The sequence below is a fragment of the Triplophysa dalaica genome, chromosome 11, assembly GCF_015846415.1.
Source record: "Triplophysa dalaica isolate WHDGS20190420 chromosome 11, ASM1584641v1, whole genome shotgun sequence".
NCBI classification, from domain to species: Eukaryota; Metazoa; Chordata; class Actinopteri; order Cypriniformes; family Nemacheilidae; genus Triplophysa; species Triplophysa dalaica.
This window is the reverse complement of record NC_079552.1, coordinates 6,490,560-6,516,942: the sequence shown is the minus strand read 5'-3', so window position 1 is coordinate 6,516,942 and position 26,383 is coordinate 6,490,560. Positions and strand designations below refer to the sequence as shown.

The following is a 26,383-nucleotide window of genomic DNA, read 5'->3' as shown; positions in this document are numbered from 1 at the left end:
TTCATAAATGTTTCTGCAGATTTATTTAGGAATCAGTAGTTTCATGCACATGAAATTTAAATAGAGTCTATTGGGATTTTAAAGATGCAATACCATAATGTTAAATGACTGCGAGTGTGCTTGGGTCTCAGACGTTTGTCCTATCTCGTTTAATCAATGAACTTCTGGATGAAGTCTTTCATCAGTTCATCTTAGCAGCAGGATAAAAAAATTGAGCCACTTCAAGGTTTTTCTTATCTGCAGCTAGACTTTTGATGTACGTCAGTGTTAAGCAAGTTAATTGTTTAATATATTTAGAGCAGCTTTTGATAAACGTTCTGCAAAAACAGCAGTCACGGTCCCTCCTTATTACCACAATCCCCTGAGAAAAGATAATTTACCATACAACTTCACAAATATGCGAAAGAGCAGTTAAAAAAAGCAATTCAATTCAAGTTTACAATATATACATGTAAAATGGGTAATTGTAACCAGTTCCACTCGACCCACTCGGAGTGGGATTCGAACCGGCGACCAAGCTGGGAGTTGTACATGCTAAAAAAAGCATAACGTCATCTGTCCGTCCGTGCATGGTTTAAGAGCTTATACGAACACTGAACACATTTTGGGGAAATGAAGAACTGTTTTGGGTGGAACAGTAAGGCACTTTAAACGCTCAAAACTCATTCTCACTGAGGTTACTGAAGCAGCGAGTGAGCGAATGCTCTCACGATCAATGATCAGCTGTCCAGGTCAAAGTCTGTTTCATTGTGCACCTGTGGCCGAACAGGACATCTGCGACGAGAGAACTTCAATCTGATGCTGTCTCCAAGTTCATCAAGACTCTGTAGAACCTATAAGGAGACAGAGTTAAAAGAGAAAAATGTTCCTCAAATGTACATCTATACAGATCAGTGAAAAGAGTCAAAGATGATTATTTCCCAGGTTTATGGTTTTGGAATCAACAGATTGTAGTTTATTACCTTGTCAAGCATTTCTCTGGTGTGGGCAGCAGACACACAGAATCGAGCCCTGGCCTCTGTAATGGGTGTAGCTGGGAAACCTACGACTACAACACCAATCTTTCTCTCCAACATGGCCCGTGAGAATGCCCTGTAAGTAGACAGTTTGTTTGTGTAAAGATTTGGGGGTAAATTACAGAATTCAGGGATGATGCATCAAATAAAAACCCATTAAAGGCCCAGTGTATGAAATTTGGCGAGTTTCTGTGAATTGCAATCAATGGCTCACCCCACCTCTCCCATTTAAAGCACTACGGTGGGTGACGTTTAAGATCGTTGCGTTTTAACTTCTTTGCCGAAGGAAATTATGTATTTTACGAAACGCGCTCTATAGAGCAGTTTGTCGTTTTAGGGCTACTGTAGAAACAACATGGTATATTCCATGCAAGGAGACCTATGTATGTGGATAGAAATAGCTCACTCATTCTAAGGTAATAAAAACCACAATGCTTCATTATGTTAGGTCATTATACACCTATGAAGACGTAGTTATGTATATCATATTGCATATCTGTCAATAGATCCTCCTCCTCAAAAAAAAACCACACTGGACCTTTAAATATAAAGCAATATACACATATTCAAAACAGATTAACATAATGTTGCTTCTAATATTCTGTGCTGTTTTGTGCATGATCATTTTTATGTGAAATTCTTAAGACTTCTCTTAGATAAAAATGTGTAATATACATTTAAAAGGTGTTCTCAAAAATAATCTCAACTCAATATAACCAAAAAAGCTGTAATACACAAATCATTTTAATCCCCGTTAAACCTTCTAATCATTAGCTAGCAAAACAGCTTTCAAGTTTCCAAAAGTTGTCAACACTTTTAACGTGTCATTCTTCTCAACAGACAGAACAAACAGACCGTGATCAGATACCACCATGCATGAGATCAATCATTGCCTGCTGTCTTAAACCGTTCTAGATCTCCGTTTTTTCATTTTGCGGGGTAAAGTTGTCGAGATTCTGCGGTCTGTTACCTTTCCCTCACCCTCCGAGTGAAGGGAAATTCATCCTAAACTGCACAGCTGGACTGTCATTTGCATTAGCCAAAAAGACAGAGAAAAAAAAGAGCATTGACAGGGAGAGACGGGCAAAGGGAAAGGTATAATAGAGGAGGAAAGGATTGAGAGTGAGACGATGTGGAGAAGACCTCTGCTTTGTCAGCTGAGAAGACAGCAACAAGAGAACAGAGCGGCGGCGGAGAGTGAAAGCTGGATTTAAAAGGCTTCACAGCTGCCTTGGTCTTTGTTGCCGTGCCAGGAAACTGTTATCTTTGGAGGAGTCTGAAAACGCCTGTGCGGTGATGAGCCTCTCGCATGTCATGTTTTCTTTCTGCCTCCCTTGTTTTTTCTTCACCGCTGATTCATGGATCAACCCGAGCATCCAAGATGGCCGCGCTCCAATGTCCTGTTGAAAAGGCAGGTTGGCCTTTGGAGTGACCAGTGGAGATGACTGCTGCTTTTGTAGACGAGTCCTTAAGCGGTCAGCGCGTTTTCCACATGGCATTCAAAGCCATCACCTCTGTAGCCCCATGTAAGCCTGGCATTGTGGTTTTATTGGCAGCCCGAGATGTGGCCAGGTTCACAAGTTCAAAGGGGGATTACTATAGTGTCCAGACTGTGGAAACTGTCCTTCACAAAGACGCACAGACGTGAAACAAAACTTACAAAGAAACTTTGTCTTTGGCCCATAGATCTAAGCTTGGGTTTTTAAAACACACTAAAGAGGTTTTGGGTAAATGAATGCTGAGAGATGCTGTTGCTAAACTGGCACTTTTTTAAGATTTTTATAATCGGATGATATATTTAAATGCATTTGTGTACATCTTAATCACTTTTTAGCATGTGCATTCCCAAGGAATTGAATCTTTGACAAACAGGACAAAAGCTTTAACAACTTTGGCATTATGCTTACCCAACTTTCCCCGGCAGATACAGCAGCAGCGGTACCACGGGAGAGTGCTGGTTGCCGTAAATGATGAAGCCCATGTCATTAAGCCGAGATCTGAAGTAGCGAGTGTTGTCAGCCAGTTGCCGAACTCTACGCTGGCCTGTGGGGGAGCAGAGATAGAGATGTCATCGAGTAGAATTTGTTAGCTTTTATTGGAAAAGGAGAGACATAAAATGGGAGCCTATAATAAAGTAAAGGTCATGATTTACAACGGAGCAACCGTAGGCCGAAAGGAGAAGTGCGAATAATCTGAAAGGGCTTCTCCATTGGGACTCTACTTGAAGGATATTTTTCCCTTCTGGATCAGAGCATTGGAGGTTATGAAAGTGTTGGTTACAGTAGATGTACAAAGATAAAAAGGTATAAATTATTTAAATCTCAGAAATTAAAATCTAGTGACCTCTTTCTATTGCAATGTCTCCACATTTTTTTTTTTTAAGCAATAAAACACAGTTTAAGTGGTCATGCAACTTTATATTGTCTGTCATGTTCAATGTTCAAGTGTGCAAAGGGGATCTCAATCATAATACATCTGTTGTCTTACATTTGTAAAGGCTAACAGTACTTAACAATTTTCGTATCAATGTAACTTCCAGTACAAAAAAAAACAGTACAGTTTAAAGAAAATGTTTTGTTGTCAGTTTCACAGTAATTCTACAGTCATTTGTAGCATTGTGAAACTCTGTGCCCACTCCGCGGTAGCTCAAACGTTAAACAGACCACGTCAAGCAGTGCCTGCAAACCATAGAACAAATATGTCTACAAACTTGTCCCTAAAACAGCTGGCACAAACATCAGTCCATTTCTTTTTTTTTTTCACTGTTTACCTACAAGTCGCATAGTTGTTTTACCAAATTTAGTTGAAGACACTGGGAAAACGGCCAAGCAATTGCAACATAGTGTAGTGGCATAAAGCCATACCACCAGCAGTTACCACTCGCACAAAACATCCTACTTAGCATCCGATAACTTTTTTATTTTCTAAAAACACTAGAACCTATAGATTACAAGTACTTTATTTTCCTTTGGTATATTATTTGTAAATCAATTTACAATGAAAATGAGTTTCCTGTAGAATATTTGCTGTCTGATTTTCTACACTATGATTATCTCTAATGGTAAAGTCAAGGAAAGAGGCCCAAATGAGTAAAGGGGAAATGACATCATCTGCTCTGCTGTTCAAATCCCAGGATCAGCCTTTTAACAGTCCCTCATTAAGACCATTAAGTAGTTATGTGAGATAGAGCAGACCCATTCATAAAAATAACCAAAAACATGGTAACAAACAAAACCAAAAAAACAGCAACAAGCACTTTTTACCAATAAGACACTAAATAAAAACTGAACCCTTTAATAACACATTTATCTTTTTTAACAAATTGACAAATTTCTATACATTTTTGGGATTTGCAATATGTGCCAAAATGTTAACAAATATGTGGAACACGCATTACATAGTTTTATTTTGTCATTTTGTAACAATAAACATTAAATGAGTGCACTTAAATAACTACCATAGCAGAAATTTCTTTGCTCCGTTAAACACATAAGAAGATATTTTGAAGAATGTAGGAAAGAACTTTTGCCTACCATTGTAATTATTCCTACTATGGTGGTCAATGGGGGCCAAGAACTGTTTGGTTAGAAGCATTCATCCAAATATCTTTCAAACAAAGACATTTACACAGATTTGGAACAAATTTAGGATGAGTAAACAATGACATCATTTTTGGGTAAAATGTCCCTTTTATTTGACATTGTGATGCCCATTTCTCTTCGGTCCTAAAAACACCTTATAAAGCAGTACCAGCTGGTTTTGTTTAGTCAGGCTAAATAGTCGACAAATTTCTTTCTATGCCAGGAGACTCTTGGCTTGTAAATAGGATACAGTGGATTTGGCACACGTTTGGATATGTGGGGTTACCTAAAAAGCATGGACTCAGATACTCATAAGGCCATGGGGTCATGTTAGCTTGGTGGGTAAGACTCACACGCCACCAGCTTAATCATTCAAGATGTGTAAATATCTTAAGCAGCATACTTTACTTTTCTATGTTTTGTCTCGATTAAATACCTTTGAATCTCTCCTCCTGTGTTTTAAATGGTGTGAATCATGCAGCACTGGGGGCATGGCCAGGTCTGTCTCAAAGTCTGGCATCATAGCTTGAGGTTTTGGAAAACAACAGCATGTTTGCGTATAATTACTTGTAAGCTGACTGGCAGGTATTTGAAGAAGAGGTGTGTTGTAAAGCCAAGCACAAAAGCCTTGAGCAGAACACAGCCCCTGTTAAACTTCATTACATTAGAAAAGGTTCAAAAGCACTGAACGCTGGCCAACGCTACATACAGCAGGTGAAGCTCAAACCAAATCATTTGTCATGGATGTGGTAAAAGTTTAGATAGGGTAGATTCTTTTCATAGTATTGTGTAGTAAATCCAGCATTCCCTCTGGGAATTGGTGGAGCACTGTGAACTCTTAAAACAGTGTGACTCACCCTACACAACGTACATTGGGCCAGTAATGACACCCGTTAGTCAGATATACTGTACATCTCACTATGTGTCACTACTTATCCAACAGGAGCAAAAACAATTTTTGTCATCCATTTCCTTATAAATAGTTAGTTGGTTAGTGACCTCTGCACTGGAACATTAGTTCGGAACAAAACATGTTTTTTATGCTTTTAGTGGTCACTTGTCATTGCTTTTCCATTAATGTTTTGTTTGTTTATTTCTATCCCTCTTAATGAACTGAACCTGTCGATTGTGGCATAAAAAGCACTAAACTAAATGTCTTAAAAACAAAATTTGGATTAACACATATCAAAACCAGAAGGCATCTTTGGAGAACCCACACAACATCTGGTGCCATTCTGCTGACTCCAAATACCTGGAAATATGTGACCTTCCCATGACTAAAGGTCTGGAGAACCTTTATGTCTTTCCCTGTACTTTATTGAAATCTGTTTTCCATGAGTTATACGCTGTTGCAGAGTGCATTTACGTGCTGATTAAATCAAAGTGATGTTCCTTCTTATCTGGTTCCTCATGTTTCAGAAGAAGTGCTCGGGAAAAGAACGCAAAATTTACTGTCTCGAGTCATTGGAATAATGCAATAAGCCACCGTTGGCCATGTGATACCGTGACTTTACCATTAGTAAGGGTTGATCTGAGCATGGCAAAAAGCAACGTGTTGTAAAATCACTCTAGCACATGGATTTGAGTGTATCATTACATTAGTATTATATAAGATTTCATATCTAAAGCAACAGTTTATATCTATACCAAAAGAAGTTACCAGATGATGTCATATTTTTTACTAGAGCTTTATCATTTAACTCCTTCATTTTGGAATTGGTAAAGAAATAAAGCAGGGCTTTACATTAAGCATTGTCATGTGGTTGTCCTTCGGATAAGTAAATAGTCATTCACTTTCAAGTTTGTCAAGTTTGCTTCTAAGCATTTTAACTAGTGTCCGCTTTGGCGCTGGTGATAGAGAGGTTTAAAGTTTGGTGGCACAGGCAGAAATGTGCAAGTGTAGTTCATTATGAATAGGATAACTGTCAAAATACCTTAATGTTACATACAGACTTAGTTCTGTGTTTTTCCTTTTTTACTGGTATATTTTTCCACATAAATTACTATAACTTTAGTATACTTCAGTATTTACTATAGTAAATAGCAGTACAATTCTTATTATATTGTTTTTGAACTTTACTATAGTATACAGTGTTAAACAATTTACAACAAGCTCAATTCAATTTTCAATAGCAAATCCTATAGTAGACTACAGTATTTTTTGTCTGAGTGTTCAATTTAACAGGACTTTAATGTTTTTTTTTTTCAAGTTTTACTTTCAAGTTCTCTTACTTGCCCATACAAAACATTCACTTGTCCCGGACAAGTGGACAAGCGTTAATGTCGAGCCCTGAATAAGGGACAGTTCAGAACAAGCAACAAGATTCAGAACCTCTGCAAATAGGCAAGTAAATAAAAATAGCAGCATATAGCCCGGAAACAACATTTTCTATAAAAGTAAGATTTGATTAAGTGTGTTTATGATAATCTGTGTTCCTAACCTTCTGTTGTGCCATCAGTTCCCATGATGCATTTCAAGGCCCTGGTGATCTGTTCTACAACAGGTGGGGACATGGCTGTAGCGTAGACTGCACTGTGAGATTGACTTCGCAAGTAATCCACCAGCTCCTGCACAAACAAAAAACATCAATCAGTAACTATTATTTCCTTGTATATTTGATATTGATGGGGTCAACCGTCTATCAGTCTCAAAACTTTAAAATAGGGGGGTGTTCTCAAGATTGTAACCATATATTTGAATTAAACAAATCAATTAAATCCGATTATGTCCTTTTGTATTTATCCTTTTTTTCCATGCAAATTACAATGAAACAGACGCTTTAAAAAAAAAAAGGAATGCTAAAAGACCCAACACAGAATTGTCAGGGATACTTCACAAAAAATGAAAATTCTTTCATCATTTATCCCCCTCATGTCATTTCAAAGCTGTATGACTTACTTTCTTCAGCAGATCACAAAATAAAATAATTCAAAGAACGCTGATAACCAAACAACTTTGGCAACCATTGTATGGACACACAGAGACATTTCTTAAAATATATTTTTTGTCTTTACAGAAAAAAAGAGTCACACACAGATATTGAATGACATGAGGGTGAATTAAAAACGACAGAATTTTTTGGGAGTAAACGATCACTTTAATCTCTGTAGCTCTCCATGCCATGTCCATAGCAAAATTAAACCACGAGAGGGAGAGGAAACCACACACACCTGAGCACTCACTGATTCTAACATCGAAACTAGCACCCAGCCTAAAGTCTATCAAAACTTGCATTTAGCAAGGTGATACATTTCTATAAGACAGAGGTTTTGGAGATTTAGCCCTGGGCCATTCTACATCCATCACAAGACTGCTGAGCAGAAGCCAGTATCCAACTTTTAATCTCTGTCCTTTGACATCTGCATCCACTGCGAAGGGGTGAGGGGAGGAGACGCAGCTCGCGCAGCAACGGGCCTCTGCTTCCAGATGTGTCCTCTACTTTGAGGATGGGGGCGAGGGGGCTTTTAGGGGAAAGGACTCCATACCAAACATCTGCTTCCATTTAGACCTCAAGATTTGCAGCGCTTTAGGTCCTGGGAGCTTTGTGGAAACGGCGTAAGATAAGTCAGTTAAGAGAACGTGTCCGAAATCCACCCACATCTGTGAAGCGGAGGCCTGGCTGGGGGCATCTGGCGGTTCTCTTTGCGTACCTCCCACTGCGCTTGTGTACAATATCCTCATAGCTTCTGAGAGCATATGTTTTACTCTATTGTTTTTGTGTACCTTTTGACAGGACAACAGTACACCTTCGGGAATTCAAAAAAATAAGTTCCTTTAGACGCCCAAGTTGACAAGTACGATCAAAAAGATCTGCAAACTATTTACAGCCCGAGCTGGTCGGAAGCGTGTTCATTACGTGCTTTCATAAGTCAAGCATATAAAAAAATGACTGCCTGAAACGGCACATCTGCTGCATGTGCTTTTGTGAGGCTGAAAGAGAATTGACTTATGGAGAGGATTTGGAGATTTTTGCAAACAACAACACAAATCAAAAGCTGCTGGGCTGCCAAGAGCATCAAAACATTTGTAAGATACATCTGAATACAAATGACAAAACTTAACTATTTAATAAATGTTAACAAACCAGTAATAAAATAAGATCCTGAGGTATTTATATTTTTTTTTGCAAAAAGTCTCAAGATAACAAAAGTTGCTCCATACATAACAGGCAAGTTGCGTGTTCTGAAGCATCTCATGAAAACAAGCAATTTTTCATAAAACAGAGCTGGCTATCAGCCAACACTCTCACTTTATTAAAATCCTAATATAACACAACATGTGCAGAGAGCCATGAGTAATTCAAAAAACCTGTCGTCTTTCATTTTAATTCTTTTATAATCAACTGCCATGTCCGTGATGTGGTTATGAAGTGAAGTGAAGTGGTGTGTATTAATGGAGTAATGAGATTATAGAGGCGGAGTGTAGGTAGCGTGAGTGACATTGGGGGAACATATGCGGCTTCACATGAAAAAATGAGACCATGTGTGTTCTTTGAAAAAAGGGTAAAGCATGTCATTTTTGTGCCATTAGCGTCACCAAACAGAATTTCAAATGTCTGGCTGCCATTGGTTGAAAATGGCAGCCCCTACTGTTTGCCCCTTACCGTGACCGCCCCTTCTGGTTGCCCCTTACTTGTAGCTGTTTCGGTATATCAAACTGGAAGTTAATTTAAATTGACTAAATAAAAATATGACATCCCTACACCTATGTTCTTAAATCTTTTAATAAAAGAATACATTTTCTACGCTGTTAAGAAAACCAGTCTATCCCATTTTAGCTCAAAGGGACAAAAAGTGCTTTGTAGTTAGGGCACAGACGGGAAACTATCACATGATCCTAACCTTTTTGCCCGCTATGTACCCGCCAACAGCACCGAAGCTCTTAGTGAAGGTGCCCATCAGAACGTCCACTTCTTTCGGATCCACCCCAAAATGTTCTGTAACTCCGCGACCTGTGGCCCCAACCGCCCCGATGCTGTGGGCCTCATCTAGGTACAGATAAGCCTTATACTTTTTCTTCAGTGCTAAGATCTCTGGAAGACGGATCAAAGAACCTTCCATACTGAAAGAAACACAGACGAACAGATGTTAGCATTTCTTAATAAAAACGTTAGAAGTCAGAATGTTTCATGACATGTTAACGTGCAAATTAAAATAGGGTTAATGTTTAACCTTTGATGACCCGTAACCTTTCAAATGTTAAATTCTAATAACTATCAACACCTTTCTGGAATAGCACACATGGCTGAAATGGCTAACAGGACTTTATAGATATCTCCAAAAATGATCTGTAGCCATTTTAAGGAAACACATATAAACATGCCGGTTGATGTATAACTTAGTATCACGCAATATAATCTTAAATTTATGAAGTGTATGAACATACAAGGTAACCCTTCAATGTTTTCTTCAGGGCACAGATTTATGCAATAAATGACCCCTAAAGTAGGTTATCGATGCTCACGAGGCTAGATAAGGTCACAGAACCATGACTGAAGGCTTCGACCTCAATAATAAACGATCATGCAGCCAGTGCTAATACAAATGACACACCATATCACTATTATTCTTTCTAAATTGACTTCTCAACCAAGATTGCTGTCTATCATCCCATGAGACTTCACTGAATACAAACGAGTATTGAGCCACCAGTATAAAATCCAAAGGCTTTCATGCTCTAAATATTAAATGCTATAAATGCTATAAATATTAAAAAAGTAAGCAAATTCCTAACTGCATTAAAAGGTTATCTATGCACAGCATTTTTAGGAATTTGCTTACTTTTTTAATATTTATTGTAGCGGATTAAATGAACAAAGAATATAATTGTAAAGATTCACAAATGTGGGCTCAGAGTTGTTCTCTGACCTGTAAATGCCCTCCACCATTATGAGGATCTTCTTCCAGGAGCGATGGGTACGAGGCTGTCCCGAGCAAACCGCCTCCTTCAACATCTTTTCAAGACTTTGCATGTCTGGGAAGACAAAACGCATCAATTGAATACACATTTAATAATTTTACACACAATCAAATATTTACACAAGAAAATTAATCAAAAAAATGTAATATTAAAAGTTCATTTTTAATTATTTGACAAACACTGACTTATGTTTATTTACTTATTTTACATAATCATCAAAACTATAACACTTTTTATGTTTTGGAAGCAAACTAAAATATGCAATACTGGGGACCAGACAGAGAAACACTGACGTTAACAGCTGTTAATACTTAAACTGGCCAACAGATGGTAGCATTAAACTACTTGTGATTTTGCGGGAAGCTTTTCGTCTACATTCTTTCATTTTAGTTAACAAATTTGTTCTGACCAGACATACCAATAAGTAATATCTTTACAATCAATTAGGAAAATGCTAAGCGTGCAAAAGTGTTCAAAACAACACCCGTTAAGTCAGACAAAGCACAATTTTTGTGATGTTCTAGTGGGCAGCTTCAGGAGAAAAGGGGATCACACATAAAATGCATGTTTGATTCCCTCTCTTTAACCCTAAATAAAAAGATATCTCTTTGGTGTGTCTAAAAATAAAAAAGTGTCAAAGTCCATCCAAAAAAGAACTTTCCATATTGTTTCCCATTATAGTGGCCTCATTACTAACAGGTGGATTTATGTAGGCCAGTCAAGGCCAGGGCGGACGCGGCCTGCTTTCAGCTAGCATCTATATCTGCTATGCTATCAATCGAGACGGTTCTTTTATGCAACCATGAAATACTAGACTTCCCTAAACACAGATCTGCCAAATCAGGTCAAGAACATATAAACAAAAAACAATGGCATGCGGGTTTCAATTCAAAATGAAAAAATATGTTTGTGGCTAAACTTTGCTTGGCTAAACGAAACATGTCATTATGTTGTCACTTTAAAGTAAAACAAATCTAGATTGGTTATAAAAAAACTGGAATTTCAAGCAACAAGAATTTGGTTTGTATTTGCAACAACAAACTATTCCGTATGCGGTAGAGCGGCATCCACTGAGTGTAAAAAAGATTAATGTACAAAATGTGACCCTGGATCACAAAACCAGTCTTAACTAGCAGAGGAACATTTTTAGTCAAATACAATAATACATTGTATGGGTCAGAATTATCGATTTTTCTTTTATGCCAAAAATCATTAGGAATTAAGTAAAGATCATGTTCCATGAAGAGATTTTGTAAATTTCCTACCTTAAAAATATATAAATTTTATTTTTGTGAGTGGATGGCCTGCCACAGTGCCCCTTATTAACAAATTCAAAGCCAATTTTCTCAATATTTAGATCTTTGCCCACACTCAGATTCCAGAGTTTAAACGGTTGAATCTCAGCCATATATTGTCCTATTCTAACAACTTTGAAAAAAATAAAAATTTCATATTAAGTAAACATATCAATTTTAGAAAAATTGACCCATTAGACTGGTTTTGTTGTCCAGGGTCAAAAATAGAAATGATCATTACTCAAAACAATGAGGGGTAAAAGCTTTTGATTAAACGGCAAAATCCCATGTTGTTTACAGTGAGGATTTACACTTTACTTGCAATCTCTGCACAAATACTAACACATTTCCACCGGTTACAATGAGCATCACCACTTGGACACATTCAACACATGACTTTCTTATTTAGTCTTTTTTTCTTGTTTCCCAGTAAAAATGTCTACACATTCTTAAATCAAGATGCATTTTCTTGATGAGCAAATTGACCTAAGAAAATTCATGAATTTGTGCTTAAAACAAGCAAAACATCTGCCAATGGGGTAAGAAAAATAATCTCGAATGGAGCTACAGATAAAAAGGTAAACCTTAATTCAAGATTATTTTTTTTACCCCATTGGCAGATTAAACGAGATTTATTTTCTTAGGTCAATTTGCTCATCAAGAAAATGCATCTTGATTAAAGAATTTGTAGACATTTTTACTGGAAAACATTTTTGCAGTGTTCAAATTTGACACTAGCGCTTGCTTTGCAACAGCACAAGCAGAGGGGATCGTTTAGTGTGTTTAACACACCTGTCTGCAAATGATCACTAATCAGGTTTATTAAACATACAACACAGGAACTTTGACTCGTTCATGCTGTTTGCTAAAAGTACATTTTTATCAATAACTCAGTGTTGTGATTTTCAGTTTTATTGCACTCTTCCATGTAGAAAATTATAAATTTGTGAGTTGAGTGGAACGCAGCAGTAGTTCAAACACACCTGAACTAGTCCTTGGTTTTACCTGAACATTTTTACTGTGTTTTACACACGTGTCTGCAAATTATCACTAAACAGGTTTTATTAACAAAAAACATAGGAACTTGGACTCATTCGTGCTGTTTGCTTAAACGTAAATGTTTATCATTAACTCAGAGTTGTGATTTTCAGTTGTGGTTTTATTGCACTCTTCCAGGTAAAAAAATCCAAATATGTGAGTCGAGTGGAACGCAGCATTAGTTCAAACACACCTGAACCAATCTTTGGTTAAACCTGAATATTGCAGCTTAGGATGCCCGAGCCAGGCTGCTTATCTCCGGCAGTTATTGGCAAAGATCCCACCAGTTAGGTAAAGACAGGTTTATTTAAAAAAAAAAAAATTGAACTTCCTTACCAGTTGTGCACGTGGCAAATAAGTGTCATTCAGTTGCACGTAGTGACTCTAGTGTTTGCTGAAAGAAGCCCTAACCAAATCTTACACCGTGCTGTCTGAATACATTTAAGCTTCTGTGGCTTATGCATTATGTACTTTCATCTGTCCTCTGGAGAACGATGCACACCGGATCTTCAGTAGCTACACAAGAATACCATTAACCATTATAGATCCCCTAAAGCACAGCTATACTAAAACCAATGAATACGAAAAATATGCCTCACTGCTGCAAAGTTTGCATACTGTAAAAAGATGACTCTATATTAACAAACGACACTATGAAAGAACGGTTGTGGGGTTAGGTACTCCATCCAACTGTAATCTGACCTGGTGTTTATTTGCTTAACAAATTACAGACACAGTATACCTGCGCCTGTACTTCCGCTCTGTGGCAAACTAATAGTTTATGTATGTACTTACTGTTGTGTTTGAAGACCCGAATGGTTGCCCCCGACAACCTGGCTCCCAGGATGAGGGAGGTGTGATTTAGCTCATCGCTCAGAATGAGACAGCCCTGGAACAGACAAGCGTTACCGTGTGACTCTGGGCACGAAGCAGGAATTCACCAATGTTGCATTATTATTTTATAGTAAAACAATGAGAGGGTCCCAAATAGAAAGACTACCCCTTCTCAAGTTATGTTTCTATTCTTTACTCGATAGAAACCACAGGCCATATTAGATACGTTCTTGACAGTCTTTAAACCGTTGGTGTGTCGTAACAGCTGGAAACAAGTATTGTAGGAATCTGAGCTACTGTCAGGCTATTGCGCAAAATGTAGTTTAGTTAGTCACATTACTACTTTGAGACAGTTACTCCCTAACCCTGTCATTGATTGTGAAAGCGTCTCTTTGTCTGTCAGAGTAAGGGAAGTTCACGTGATTTGAACTGGATGAGCAGGATTGATGATGATGTACCAATAGGTGAAGAGCTTTGACTTTGGCATGCATTGCCTGATCTAATAATAACAGCTGCTGTCACTTTGGAGATATTTGAAGGTATTTCTTAAGCATCTCTTCAAGTTTAAGGTTACATTATCTAGATTCAGGGCGGTTTTCTTGAGGACAAACACACCTCCCTAACACCATCCCCCACCCATCACTACATTCTCCAGATCCTGAGGTCTTTTCATTAGAGCTGGTTATGATGACAACATCATTGTGCCCATATAAACACCCAAATGAGATACCCTAAACAATCACTATCATATCTCAACGGTTTTACTGATTGAGATTGCTTTTAATGAGGGGTCATATTGTGGGTTGGTTCGCTGGGTTATTTATGTTTATTGCAGCAATGAAAGGAAGGCAGCCAGAAATAATACATTAATAGCACACTTCTGTGCTGACTTTATCGGATATACGTAAGAAACATCAGACAGATGTAAAAATAAAGAGGCACCGGCACCGACAAGGATTAATGTTTAAACGCTAACCTTTCCCACTAGCGCAGGAATGTTCATGGAATTGGTGGCGAATCCCATTCCGAAAGCCATGGCAGACTCCACTCCCAAGAACTCCGCCACAAGCCCCTCCAGTGTCTTATGAATAGTGAGGTTGGCTATAATGCACAAAAAACACAATCAAGAAGGAAAATAAACAGAAATTCTGGAAATGTTCTACATGCCTGATATAAACATTATGTGCTTGTCCTTTGGACGATCTGTGTCACTGCATAGTATGCATATAGAACTACATATTTAAGTAAAAAACAACATTTTTAAGCATATCAGAAACAATGCGTGGAGTGACCCATTGACGTAGTATGTAATCACAAAATCAAAGATCACAAATTAGATACATTCAAGACACATTGTGCTACCAGGAATTATCTGGAATGTATCTCACCTGACCACTTATGATCAGATCGCCTAAGAAATAGCTTAAAACGAGCCAAAAGAACTCCGATTGGGTTATTGCCAAACGAGAAAATACACAATGACCGTTTTAGTGTTAAATGTGCAGTATGAAAGATTAAGAAGTATCTATTGACAGAAATGCAATTTAATATACATAACCATGTCTTCAGGGGTGTATAAAGACATTACATGACGAAGCGTTATGTTTTTATCTTAGAATGAGCTATTTAAATCTACAGTACACCGCAGGCCCCTTGCATGGAATTCGGTATGTTGTTTCTACAGTAGCCCTAAACAGACAAACTGCTACAAAGTGCGTTTCATAAAACGAAAATGTGACAACATCTTATTCGTGTCAGCCGCCGTTGTGCTTCGAAAGGAAGCAATTTGCAACCACACCGCTAGATGCTGCTACATTTCATATACCGGACCTTTAAGTCAAAGTCTTTGGGCTAGCTGAATGCCACGAAGGCCACAGAAGAAAAAACTGCTTTTCACACCACATCATTGGCAAAGCAACTTGCCGAAACTACAGTTCCGCTGCACAGAGCCTTAAGAATTCATTAGACCACAGTCTATCCCAGTCAAACTAGCCCTTCTACAGATGTGGAGGAAATTTGTTTAGAATTTCCTGCACGCCTCTTTCAGCTTTCCTACTTAGTTGCTCAGAGAGGGAGAGCATAGAGGAAATAAATTGGATCGGTGTTGGGTAAAAGGTTACTAATCACAGGTGCCTTCAGCGATTAAAGACAGACATGCAGTACTGTCAAAACATTAATGCAAAGATGAAAAGACAAAAACAAAATGCAACATGTGTGAGTGGGTCATAAAAAAGTGATAACCAAAAGAATTACCTATGCCTGATAGGTCAAATGCAGATAAATAAAAGGCTCATAGATATGCACCATAAATCTTGAATGTGCTGGTGTTAATTATTAAAAAGATGTCATGTCAATATTTCAATATCTAAATAAACATACATTTATGTTAGAGGTCCTCATGTCCAAACAACAGTGCTGGGCAAAAGTAATTCTTAATCAGGTGTTGGAATTCTGAATTTAAACTACTCACACCCCAGAGGATCTAGGGTCCTTGCAGGTCCAGAATCTTATTTGTTTCTTTTATTTAATATTCAATTGCCACACCCACTATGTCTGTCCTTGCTAACCCAATTAAAAGAGCAATACCAGCCTAGATATGGCTTCACAGTGCACAAACTCAGACTTTGAGCTCTAGTGGTAAAGTGTGTAAAAATTGAATAATTTCTTCTTTTCCAAAAGTCCTAAAAAACCCAGTCAAAACTCTTTACAGGCAAAGTTTAAGCAGTAAAACCAAACCAAGTAATAAACAGCAATAAACATACATGGGCCAACAGAACCTGCCTCTTTCTATACATGACACCTATAAAGGGCTACAGAACACCAGGCGATTATTCGTAGTCCTCCTTTCTGTCCGACACACATTTCCGGCTGTGACGTGTTGGATTAAAACTAAATCAGTGCATTTCAAGTGTGTTATTCGGGAGGCTTCTGCAACAAAAGAGACCCACAAGGGTCTTGACTTCTTACTGGGGTATTATAGAAGTATAATGAAGTGAGAAATGAGACACAGAGACCCATGAGATCTGGCTGGAGTGGATAAACTGGCAGAAGCAGCAGAAACCTCCAATGAAACACTTTAATTGATTTTAAATCATCAAATTAAAATGTGCCGACTGAAAGCTCTGTCAATAAATGAAACGGGTGGGAATTATAATTTTTTAGCTTTGGTAAATGTTAAAGCTGCCAGCACACGCATCTCATATTAATCTTGAGTACCTATAGAGTAGTATATTGCATACTTTGTATCTTCGAAGAGTATTTGGTTTGATCACATTTATAAAAGATAGATACAGCTGTACGAATATTTCCGGAAAAATACGCCATCCTGGGGTTGTGCAGGGGGCACACAATAGCCTACATCATCGCATTATCCCTGCATAACAATTGGTTCCCTATAAGTTTGTGTTATTTACATTATGCACCTACGCACCGATTGCCAAGCAAATACAGACATATGACTTGGTTTCACTTACTGCATACTGATCATGTCAGGCATCTCTCGCTGGGAATGATCCATCTATCAGTTTCAAACGATCTGCAAATCCAGCGTTATATTCACTGTTTATACAACATCTATCAATGAAATGCCGTTAACAAACAGACACACCTAAACTTCACTATCGCAAGAATAACGAGCTGCAGGCTACAGTGCAGCCAATCTTGACGCAGCACAGACAATCTTGATGGTAAGCGGGTCTCGCTCGACCGTTGGTGGGATCTTTCTTTCGCCTTGCCGTGCTTTTCGGGAGAGTTGCCCAATAAAAGGAATAGGATCCCTGTTAGGAAACAGGGATCCGGACTTATAAAAAACTTTCCAAAACAGGTTGGAGTGCTGGGGAGTGTATCAAGCACATAAGGTGACCAAGTTAAGCATGATAAGACTGCATGTGTAACATTGTAAATTATTCAGAATGCATAAAACATTGTTTCTGATTTCCTGCTCAGTTTGTAACAAAGTCATGAAGTCAGAATTAGACTTACAATAAAAGGTTTACAAAATAATTACGTTTTAACATGAGATTGGTTTGATAAAACTACTTACTAGCCCTGTCTGTACATGTGCAAAGTTATGATTTTTTAGCTATTGTCATGAACAATGGTGATGCATTACACCTGAAAAGTATTCCCACCACAAAAATGATGTTTTTCCAAGCTCAAATATATTTAAGAGGAAAGGTTTACTTATATATTTTTTGTCTTATCATGTGTCATTCTAAACCTGCATGATTTACTTCCTTGAAATTCCGCTTGAATTCATTTTCCTTGGAAGAGAAGACATTCTTGAAAAACTGTTGCTCCTTTTTGCATATAGTGAAAGAAAATAGAGATTCTGTCAGTCACTAACATTTTTCTGAAGAAATATGCATTTGAAACAACACGAGTACATAGACTCCGTATGGAGTCCCATTGTGAGGGATTTACTGTAAACACATGTTTTGTTTGGTTCTACCAACAGAGGGATGTTGGAGCGTAACCTGTTTTGATTCCTGGTAAATTCCACCTGCACCAGTGCCATGAACTGTGTAAATCAAAACTAAAATAGAAAAAAAAATGTTGGTTAAATGTCTAAATGGTAAATGAATAAAAAAAAACACTTAATAGATAATAGATAAATAGCTCATTATGTTGTGGACACTTCATTTCTTAAGTGTTACTTTTGAGTTAGTGATTTCACCCTCTGACATGCAATGCTAAACCTGATTTCCTCTTTGGACATTTAAATCGTGCTTCGAGACAGAAAAACATTTGCATGAATTCCAGGGATACAGGGACACTCCTATAGGCTGTAAATGATTGACGCTACAGTCTTTATACCTGCTACCAAAAACAAACACCAAGAGTATTGATCTGGCAGTGTGAACAAACCTTTCCGTTTAGTTATGTCAGTTAAAAATCCAATACCCTACTTCTCCTGGGCGTCAGTAAACAGCATGTCAGGGTCTATTCTGCATTTTTATTGGCAGTTTTTGAATCGGTACAAGTGCATATGCCAACCAGAATCTCCATTTTTGCAAGTGTGTTTCAGCATTTAAGGCCCTCTAATGTAGCCCTTTTACAACATGTAATATAAATCTAAGGAGTCCACAGAATGTGTGTCAAAATACATCACGGATCTTTTATCATACTGTGCCCTACAAGTCTATTTTTGCCCGTGAGGAAAAACAGGCTGTTTTGGTGTGTGTCTCTTTAAATGCAAATGAGCTACTGGTCTCCGCCCCCTTTCCAACAGAAAGCGCATGGCTCTGCGAGCCAGTGCTTCCAACAGCAAAACTGAAGAGTATGGCCATTCAGCTAATGAGAAACACGATGTCATCTTAAATATGAGAAATATATCTTGTGTAAAAACTGAGCACGCTGTTTTCTGAGTGAATGTATGTTACGTCTTTAAATCCGGCATATTGCTCTTATGATGCGTTTATCATCTTAACTGTCACTTATATCTATGAAACCGAAAACATGCTCTCTATGAGTGAATGCACAAAGGCGTTATGTCTTTACAACGTGCACATTGATTTTATTTGTGACAATACACGAGACAAACGCATCATATCTATTAGGCATCCCGGTGTAAAGTGACTTCACCTGATGTCTTCTGCACATTCTGTTGAAAAAAAAAACGAATCCACAGTGTCTTCAGAGGCTCAGATGTCGGGAGTGAAAGAAGACTTCTACTGTATGTTAGTTTTAACATCCGACAATTGCACACCTTAGTTGTTTCGGAGACATTATTTTCACTGGTTACAACTGCTCTCGCGTGAAAATGCCAGAAAGTGTGTCTCTGGCGGAAACTGGAATCTATGTTCATTAGGCTTAGTCTGTGAGTGTTCATGGGCCCGGCATTATCAGAGTGACATCACTTTTCTAGGAGATCACCAACAGCCTGTTCAGCGAGGTTTATTTGAGATTAAGAAAAACAGAATGGATGGATTTCTATTTTTACAGGGTGGTTCTGCACACACTCTGTTAAAGTGCATTTTCAGTATTGGGGGGCGCCAAAAACAACAACACTTGTTTACAATCAACCTGCAGTTTAACAGGTGCTATTCACATGGGTAAAGTGCGGCGCCATGTGGAATAAATTAACCCACTGTCAAATGTCTTTACATGAATTAGGCTCATTTTTTATTTACACAATTTAAAATTTTAAGCTGTGCCACTACACACATGTCAGTAAATTTTTGCCATACTTTTTGTATAATTTCCTACGGTTACCACAAAGACAGTACTTGAAAATAAATCATACAATCAGTGGTGTCAATTCTCCACTGGGTCTTAAAGGGGACAAATTACACGGCTAAAACAAATATTACATATATATATTGTTTGTTTAAGATGTTATGGAAATATAAAGTGTATACACCATTTAAGGTTCAATAACGCTGTATTTTCCACATACCGTGCATGTTTGTATCTCCTCTTTGCCCCGCCTCTCTAAAAGGCGCTGATTTTTTACAAAGCTCATTTAAAATTGCTCTGAAAGGTGAGGTGTGCTATGATTGGCCAGTTAACCAGTGCATAGTGATTGGTCGAATACTGCATGGGTGTCATTGAAATGTAACGCCTCTCACCATCTTCGGAACATCAGGTTCAAAAAGCAATTGTACCGACAGGTGATAAAATGTAATCGGTACTACAGAAAATCATGTATTCGCACCATATGACCCCTTTAATGAGTCGTCGAGGGGTTACTCGTAAAGTTCACATCCCGGAGTGCCCACAGAAATATATCCAAAATAATATATACAGTATACAAAAAAAATATTGTTTAAATGAACAGCTTATCCAAAAGAACTTCACACATTTATAGCAAATATCTACGTGGTTGACAATCTATTTCCGTCAAGGTATAAGGTTAAAGCGGTCATGTGGCACAAATACGTGTTTTTCTGTGTCTTTGGTGTGTTATAAGTTGCCCATACATGTATTAGACACGTAAGATTGCAAAAACTAAAGTGTCAGAACAAAATGCATTCTATCTAAAAGCGAATGCTCACCCATACCTGTCTGAAACACTTTGTGTAGTCACACCTCCACAAATCTAAATAGGTTCGTGGTATGATTTCTCTAAGACCGCGCAAATGTATACGCAAGTAAGGTGGTCATACCTGTCAGTACAATTGCTTTGGGATCTGATGTTCCAAATATGGCAAGAGCTTGCAGTATTCGACCAATCACTACACACTGGCCTATCATAGCACACCTCGCTTTTCAGAACGATGAGCTTTGTAAAAAATCTGCACGTTTCAGACAGGCGGGGCAAAGAGGAGATACAAATATGCACGGTATGTGGAAAATACGGCGTTATTGAACCATAAATCCTGTATACACACTTCATTACATCTAAAACAAATGATAATATTTGTTTTACCAGAGTCCTAAGAAGAGTCCTGAACGTAATCCCAAGCAGCCTGCTTTGGTATGAATTATCTGATATCTGATTAAACTGATATCAGATAAAAGAGGTGTGTATTAATGATATCCAAGTGTGAAAGGAACAGATCTCAAAATGGTAGTGACAGTCATCAAGCAGCTAAAGAATGCCACAAACGCAACAAACCAGAATAACCAGATCCCACAACGCTGGTCACACAAAAGTATTTCAAACTGTGCCACATGTAAAGTCTAATTCAGTCTACACACAGCGTTTCCACACCTTTAAACAAAGAGTACCATGAATCCCATTAAATATTTTAGATCAAATCTAATCGGTACAAAACGAAAAACAATTCATTATAAATATTGTAAAAATCTCTATTCCTTACCATTTTACACAATTCAAAAAATGTTAGATCTACTTTTAAATTCCATGTTGACAATAAAAACCCAAACATGATACAATAGAAAAAGCACTAATTTTCTTTAGTCCAGTTTAAAACCTAAAGAAACTACTCCATACCTGCAAAAACTGCATTACAGAAAAATATTGGTGGGCAGCCACCCGAAGATCACTAAAGCCTATTTGACTAACCATAACTCATGTAAAAATCCTTTAAGGAGAAATGTGAAACAATCCAGTCAATCATCAACTCGCAAAAGCAGTAAAAGTCTGGCGTTTTTAATCACTAAGGACAAACTTGTCACAGGTAATTCTAAAGGACGAATCCTATGAACACTGCTCAAAGCAGGTCTGGTGGCAACTGAAAAAAATACTTTTGTCAGGTTCATGAAAACACCCGACTAGTCATTGAGTTGCAAAACGGCCTACTATGTTTCACAAGCAAGCACAAATACCACACCTCCAGAAGAGCACACATGCTTGGTGATATGAGTGACCTTTTTTGGATGGGATTGCAGGTGTGGTAAAACCACAGGTACACTCACCAAGTTCCTGTCTTGTGCTGCAGACCCCCACGCCGTACTGAACGGTCTTCTCTGCTACAGTTTTCAGGAAGTCCACATTGTTCTCAGCAAAACCCAGATAGTTGTAAGAGCCCATGTTGATGACATTGTCAATCGTTTTGCCTGTTAACCTATCAAAATAGTAACACAGGGCAAGGTGTTATTATTATTGATTTCTCTTGACAAGCTTATTGTGTACATAGTTACTCATTGTTCGAGGGAGGAACTGAATCAATAGGTATAATATAAGAGCAACTGAGTGAGGAGAGACAGGGAGAGAGGAGACTTAGAGAGGCTTTTGAAAGAAACAATTAATAGCATGAGAAATAAGTACAGGTCAAAATGAAAGAAACAATTTTTAAACACTATCCTGTTTATCAGTGAAACTGATGGTACATGTAGTTATTCGGGTGAAGCCGGAAGGCCTGGGAAGTCTTTGTGGTTAACCTACTTGATAAACCTGTTTGAGACAACAGCACTTCTCTCTAGGTCTTTTCTACAAGGTCATAACTGTTTGAAAATCTACCTGAAGGTCCAGTTGTGATCATCAGAGACTCTTTCCATGAGGTCAAAAACAGGACCAGGTAAAGAGCATATGGGCCGGTTCCAGTTGTCCCTAACTCTCATGTACAGGTTGCGTGTGTAAAAGTTTTCAAAATCTTGATACAGAGGAACAAAATCCTGTAAAACAAGAAATGAACACTCAAACATTAAACATCTCTAGAATAATTCAGCATCCTGTTTCAACCACATTAACTTTGTGTGTGGGTGGTTTCAAAACCAATGAGACAAACCCCGAGTCTGTCTGTCCAAATCAAAATTGTGGGATTTTTTACACACGAGTTGAAAAATGGTTTGAGTCTACCGGCGTCTTCGCCACAAATATGTGCAAAAAAAAAAAAAAAGAGTATGCGTTAAAGTGCTCTCGTGAACCTGGACCATGACTGACATGACAGAGCAGAATATATTGATTAAAGTCATTATTTTGGATGGTTTTTCGCATATAAAGCGTTCTTGTCACTTCAAAAAATGCAATTGAGCCAATATGAGCGGATGGACCAATATAACGATGTCTTTAGTTTTTTTCTGGACCTTGACAACAACTATAACGATTGTTTCTGACCATGTCTATGAGGAGGCCTGGAAATCTGTCGGATGTCACCTAAATATCTTTCTTTGTGCTCTGAAGACGCCGCGAGGTCTCATAACATGTCTAACGTCATGTCATAAAAAAAAAAAAAAATCACACACATTAGATGTTTGGATGAACCAAAGACCAAAGGAGAGGCTAAGCATACTTCTCATTATGTTGCTTTCCGTTTCAATAAACTTTCAACTGCTCTGAATTCTGTTAGGCTGGCAAATATAGGTAGAACTGTAGAAAATAACAAAGGCACTATTGCCAAGTGATTTTAACAAGTTTGCATAATCTTGGCTGTCTCTTAAAAAGTCTTCGAGGAGGATTGATATCTTCACAGCTTTAAAGATGCAATAAAGCATCTTTTTGAAAGATCGAGATATGGAATAAGTGCTTAAACCCAATATAACGTTCCCATTGGCTCTCCTGCTTCGTATGTTCTCATTTATTACAAAGCACACAGTGAGCACACAAATTAAAGCTCTACTGGTGTTCTGACAAATACTACAACGTAGAAACCAGGAGGACCAGAAATGACAGAAGATAATTTGGGGCATCATGTAAATTTTGCACTTAAATGCTAATGAGTGGAGAGGCCTTATCGAGCACCACAGAGTGAACTGTGCAGTGCTGACGTAAGACGGTTCCTTTTCCGGTTCATATATTTATTTTCATTGGATATTAATGGCAAAAGATGAAGCTGTATTAGCATTTGTACGCAGTTAGATCTGATTCGAACTCACATGGTTTCTAGTTGAAGCAGCTCACACATTAAAGGTAGCTCATAAGTTTATACAAGGCTGATGTCATTCATATTAACAAAATAAAATAAAATGAATGTCTTAAGAAAGCAAATAAAAGCATGTTTTTTGAAGGCAACGTTCTCAAAGGACAGCCTGATAACAGAGACAATGAACTCGCACTCCTTTGAGGTTTATTTGCGTATTAGCCTCATCAGTATTACCTCACACACCATGGAGATTTTCCATAGTGTAAATGAAATACACTTGTGGAGTTTCCCCATTTGTAAGCTATGAATCAATGATATTAAAGTAAAAGTAAAAACATTGTGACTCACATACTGACGCTTTGGGACTGAATATCGTCAGTGTTTTTCATATTTTTCAATAACATTTTGTTGTTTAAATACAAAGTACTCAACACTGAATATCACAGATCTTGAGGTACATTTATAGTTCAAAGTTCCACCAATTCAGTATTAATGGTTTACATAAGAAAATACCCCAAAAAGCCACAAATTTCACATACCTTTTGCTCTTCTCTCTCCTCTGCCAGGTTGCACTTCTCAAGCCCAACAGCTCTTAATAAGTCCCTGAAATAGCCAAATAGGGTAACAATGCCAAACCCCATGTATGTCAGGACAGCCACATACATAGGAGCCTCCTCAAATGAATCTTCACCCCTATCACAAGACCGACGAAATCCATTTACCTTGCCATTGGTATGCACCTACAACATCAGATGTTGACAAACATAAAACAACAGTTAATAATACTTAATTGAATCAAAAAATAAAATATAAAGGAACCCTGTTGTTTAAATGCCATATCTTATTCGAGGTAACAACATAATACTGCACCACAAAACAAAAACACTAGTTTAGTTTTATATAAAGCTTAATAAAACTATAACATCCACATATACATAATGAAAATAACTTATATACGTGTTTAAAGTAAACTATATAGCTGCTAGGCTACTTTTCAAACACCAACCAAACACCACAGTTTGTTTTATAGGAACCACAGTTATTAATAGTTTTCTTACAAAAGTAAAACGAGGTTTTTCTTGCATTTACTGTCATCTTACAAACAGCCTACTTGAAAAAACTTTGGTTAGCATTCAGTAGCTATTTTCATACAGGTAAACTAAACGCGCAAAGATTTCTGGGTACACGGTCGGTGCCCCTATTTGTGACTGCTACCTGATAAGTGAAACTGAACGAATCAGTGAATTATTCTTTTAAATTCATTCATTTTAACAAACGGTCCAAACGAACCGACTCTCTACAATGAATCATACTCCCCATAGCTAGCCTTACCGGGCGGACAACTTTACAGGAAATTAATACGTTGTAAAATGCTATATCTTTGTATGTAAAACTCCCGTGAATAACATTTTTGAAACACCAAAACAATTTGTTTAAAAAACGTTTACTTTGATGTAATCTGACAAACCTTTTCAGTATTTTTGTGATACCCATTTCTCACACCAATGTCATCTTTCAGTGGTTTCTGGTTAGAACTTGATCCGTTGCGTGGATGATGTCCACCTGTTCGTATCATGTTTGCGAACGTCAACGCTGACAGTCAAGTTACAATATATTGAACTTCCCTCAGTCGCTAAGTTTAGAGAAGCTCGCGTGTATATCCGTTGAGGTGCAATTCCTCTAATGAGAGTCTACCATCCGACTTCATGCTCAATTGATTTTGATTTGAGTACACACAACTTTGGACCAGGAAGTGTGTAGGTAGTTACATCAGGAGAGCGACGCGACGCGACGCGACAGTGTACGCTCGCGCTGACAGCAGCGTTCATCAACAATGGGAGAGCACTGAATTTGAGCTTTAGCTCTTCTGATATGTGCTTACTTTGTCACGTTTCTGTCGTTCCGCACATATGCTTTAAAGTAAAGGAGAAGCAAAAGTAAAAGTTAACCTGATATAAGCCACTAAAGTGAAACTTAATGTAGTAGAATACAATATTCGCTATATAGATTGTTATGGGGCAATGTGAAAATTGGTATGGGTGTCTCCTCATTAGATCATTGGTAAACGAATTATATGAAATAGACGCCGTGATACATAAAGAATAATGGATGAATACAGCACACCAAACTATCAAAAGTGTACTACTGTGGTGTTATGTTAAGGTGACACCACAACCTTGTTCTGGAAACAGAGGTGTTTCTGCAACAGTTCCAACACGAGCCGTCTTTGAGTCTCTTTGTTGCGTTTTGCATGTCTGCCACACCAACTCCATTTAGCAGAATGTGGGAAGCCTTCACCGCGGAACAAGAAGCCATTGTGTTTACACAAAGAAAGAAACAGCTTTGTGATTTTAAAAGTGTGTACAGAAGGTGCACTGACTCGAGGTTTGATCTGACTTTCTCCTCATCTCTATTAAGCGCCTTATTCTTGCTTTTTCACGTTCACATAAAATAAGATAAATGAACACCTGAGTGGACGGTAAAAAGGATC

General features: G+C 37.9%; 1 protein-coding gene across 1 annotated transcript; it reads right to left on the bottom strand.

Annotated features, from left to right (window-relative positions):
* On the bottom strand, positions 1-25,642 carry sptlc3 (serine palmitoyltransferase, long chain base subunit 3). The gene is made up of 12 exons (XM_056760600.1): positions 25,361-25,642; positions 24,432-24,632; positions 22,551-22,705; positions 22,007-22,155; positions 14,661-14,785; positions 13,646-13,739; positions 10,466-10,571; positions 9,440-9,659; positions 7,039-7,165; positions 2,924-3,059; positions 963-1,092; positions 1-833 (listed from the first exon to the last, which is right to left on the bottom strand). Exons 1-12 carry the CDS (start codon positions 25,466-25,468, stop codon positions 720-722), a joined length of 1,665 nt encoding a protein of 554 aa, XP_056616578.1. The 5' UTR covers positions 25,469-25,642; the 3' UTR covers positions 1-719.
* Between the last annotated feature and the right edge of the window lie 741 nt (positions 25,643-26,383).

Excerpts from the sequence above, each read along its gene's own strand:
- sptlc3 (XM_056760600.1), bottom strand. The coding sequence starts at position 25,468 with ATGATACGAACAGGTGGACATCATCCACGCAACGGATCAAGTTCTAAC. Across the intron at positions 3,060-7,038 it reads AACTGATGGCACAACAGAAG|GCCAGCGTAGAGTTCGGCAA; the intron begins GTTAGGAACACA and ends GCTCCCCCACAG. Across the intron at positions 834-962 it reads CCAGAGAAATGCTTGACAAG|GTTCTACAGAGTCTTGATGA; the intron begins GTAATAAACTAC and ends GTCTCCTTATAG.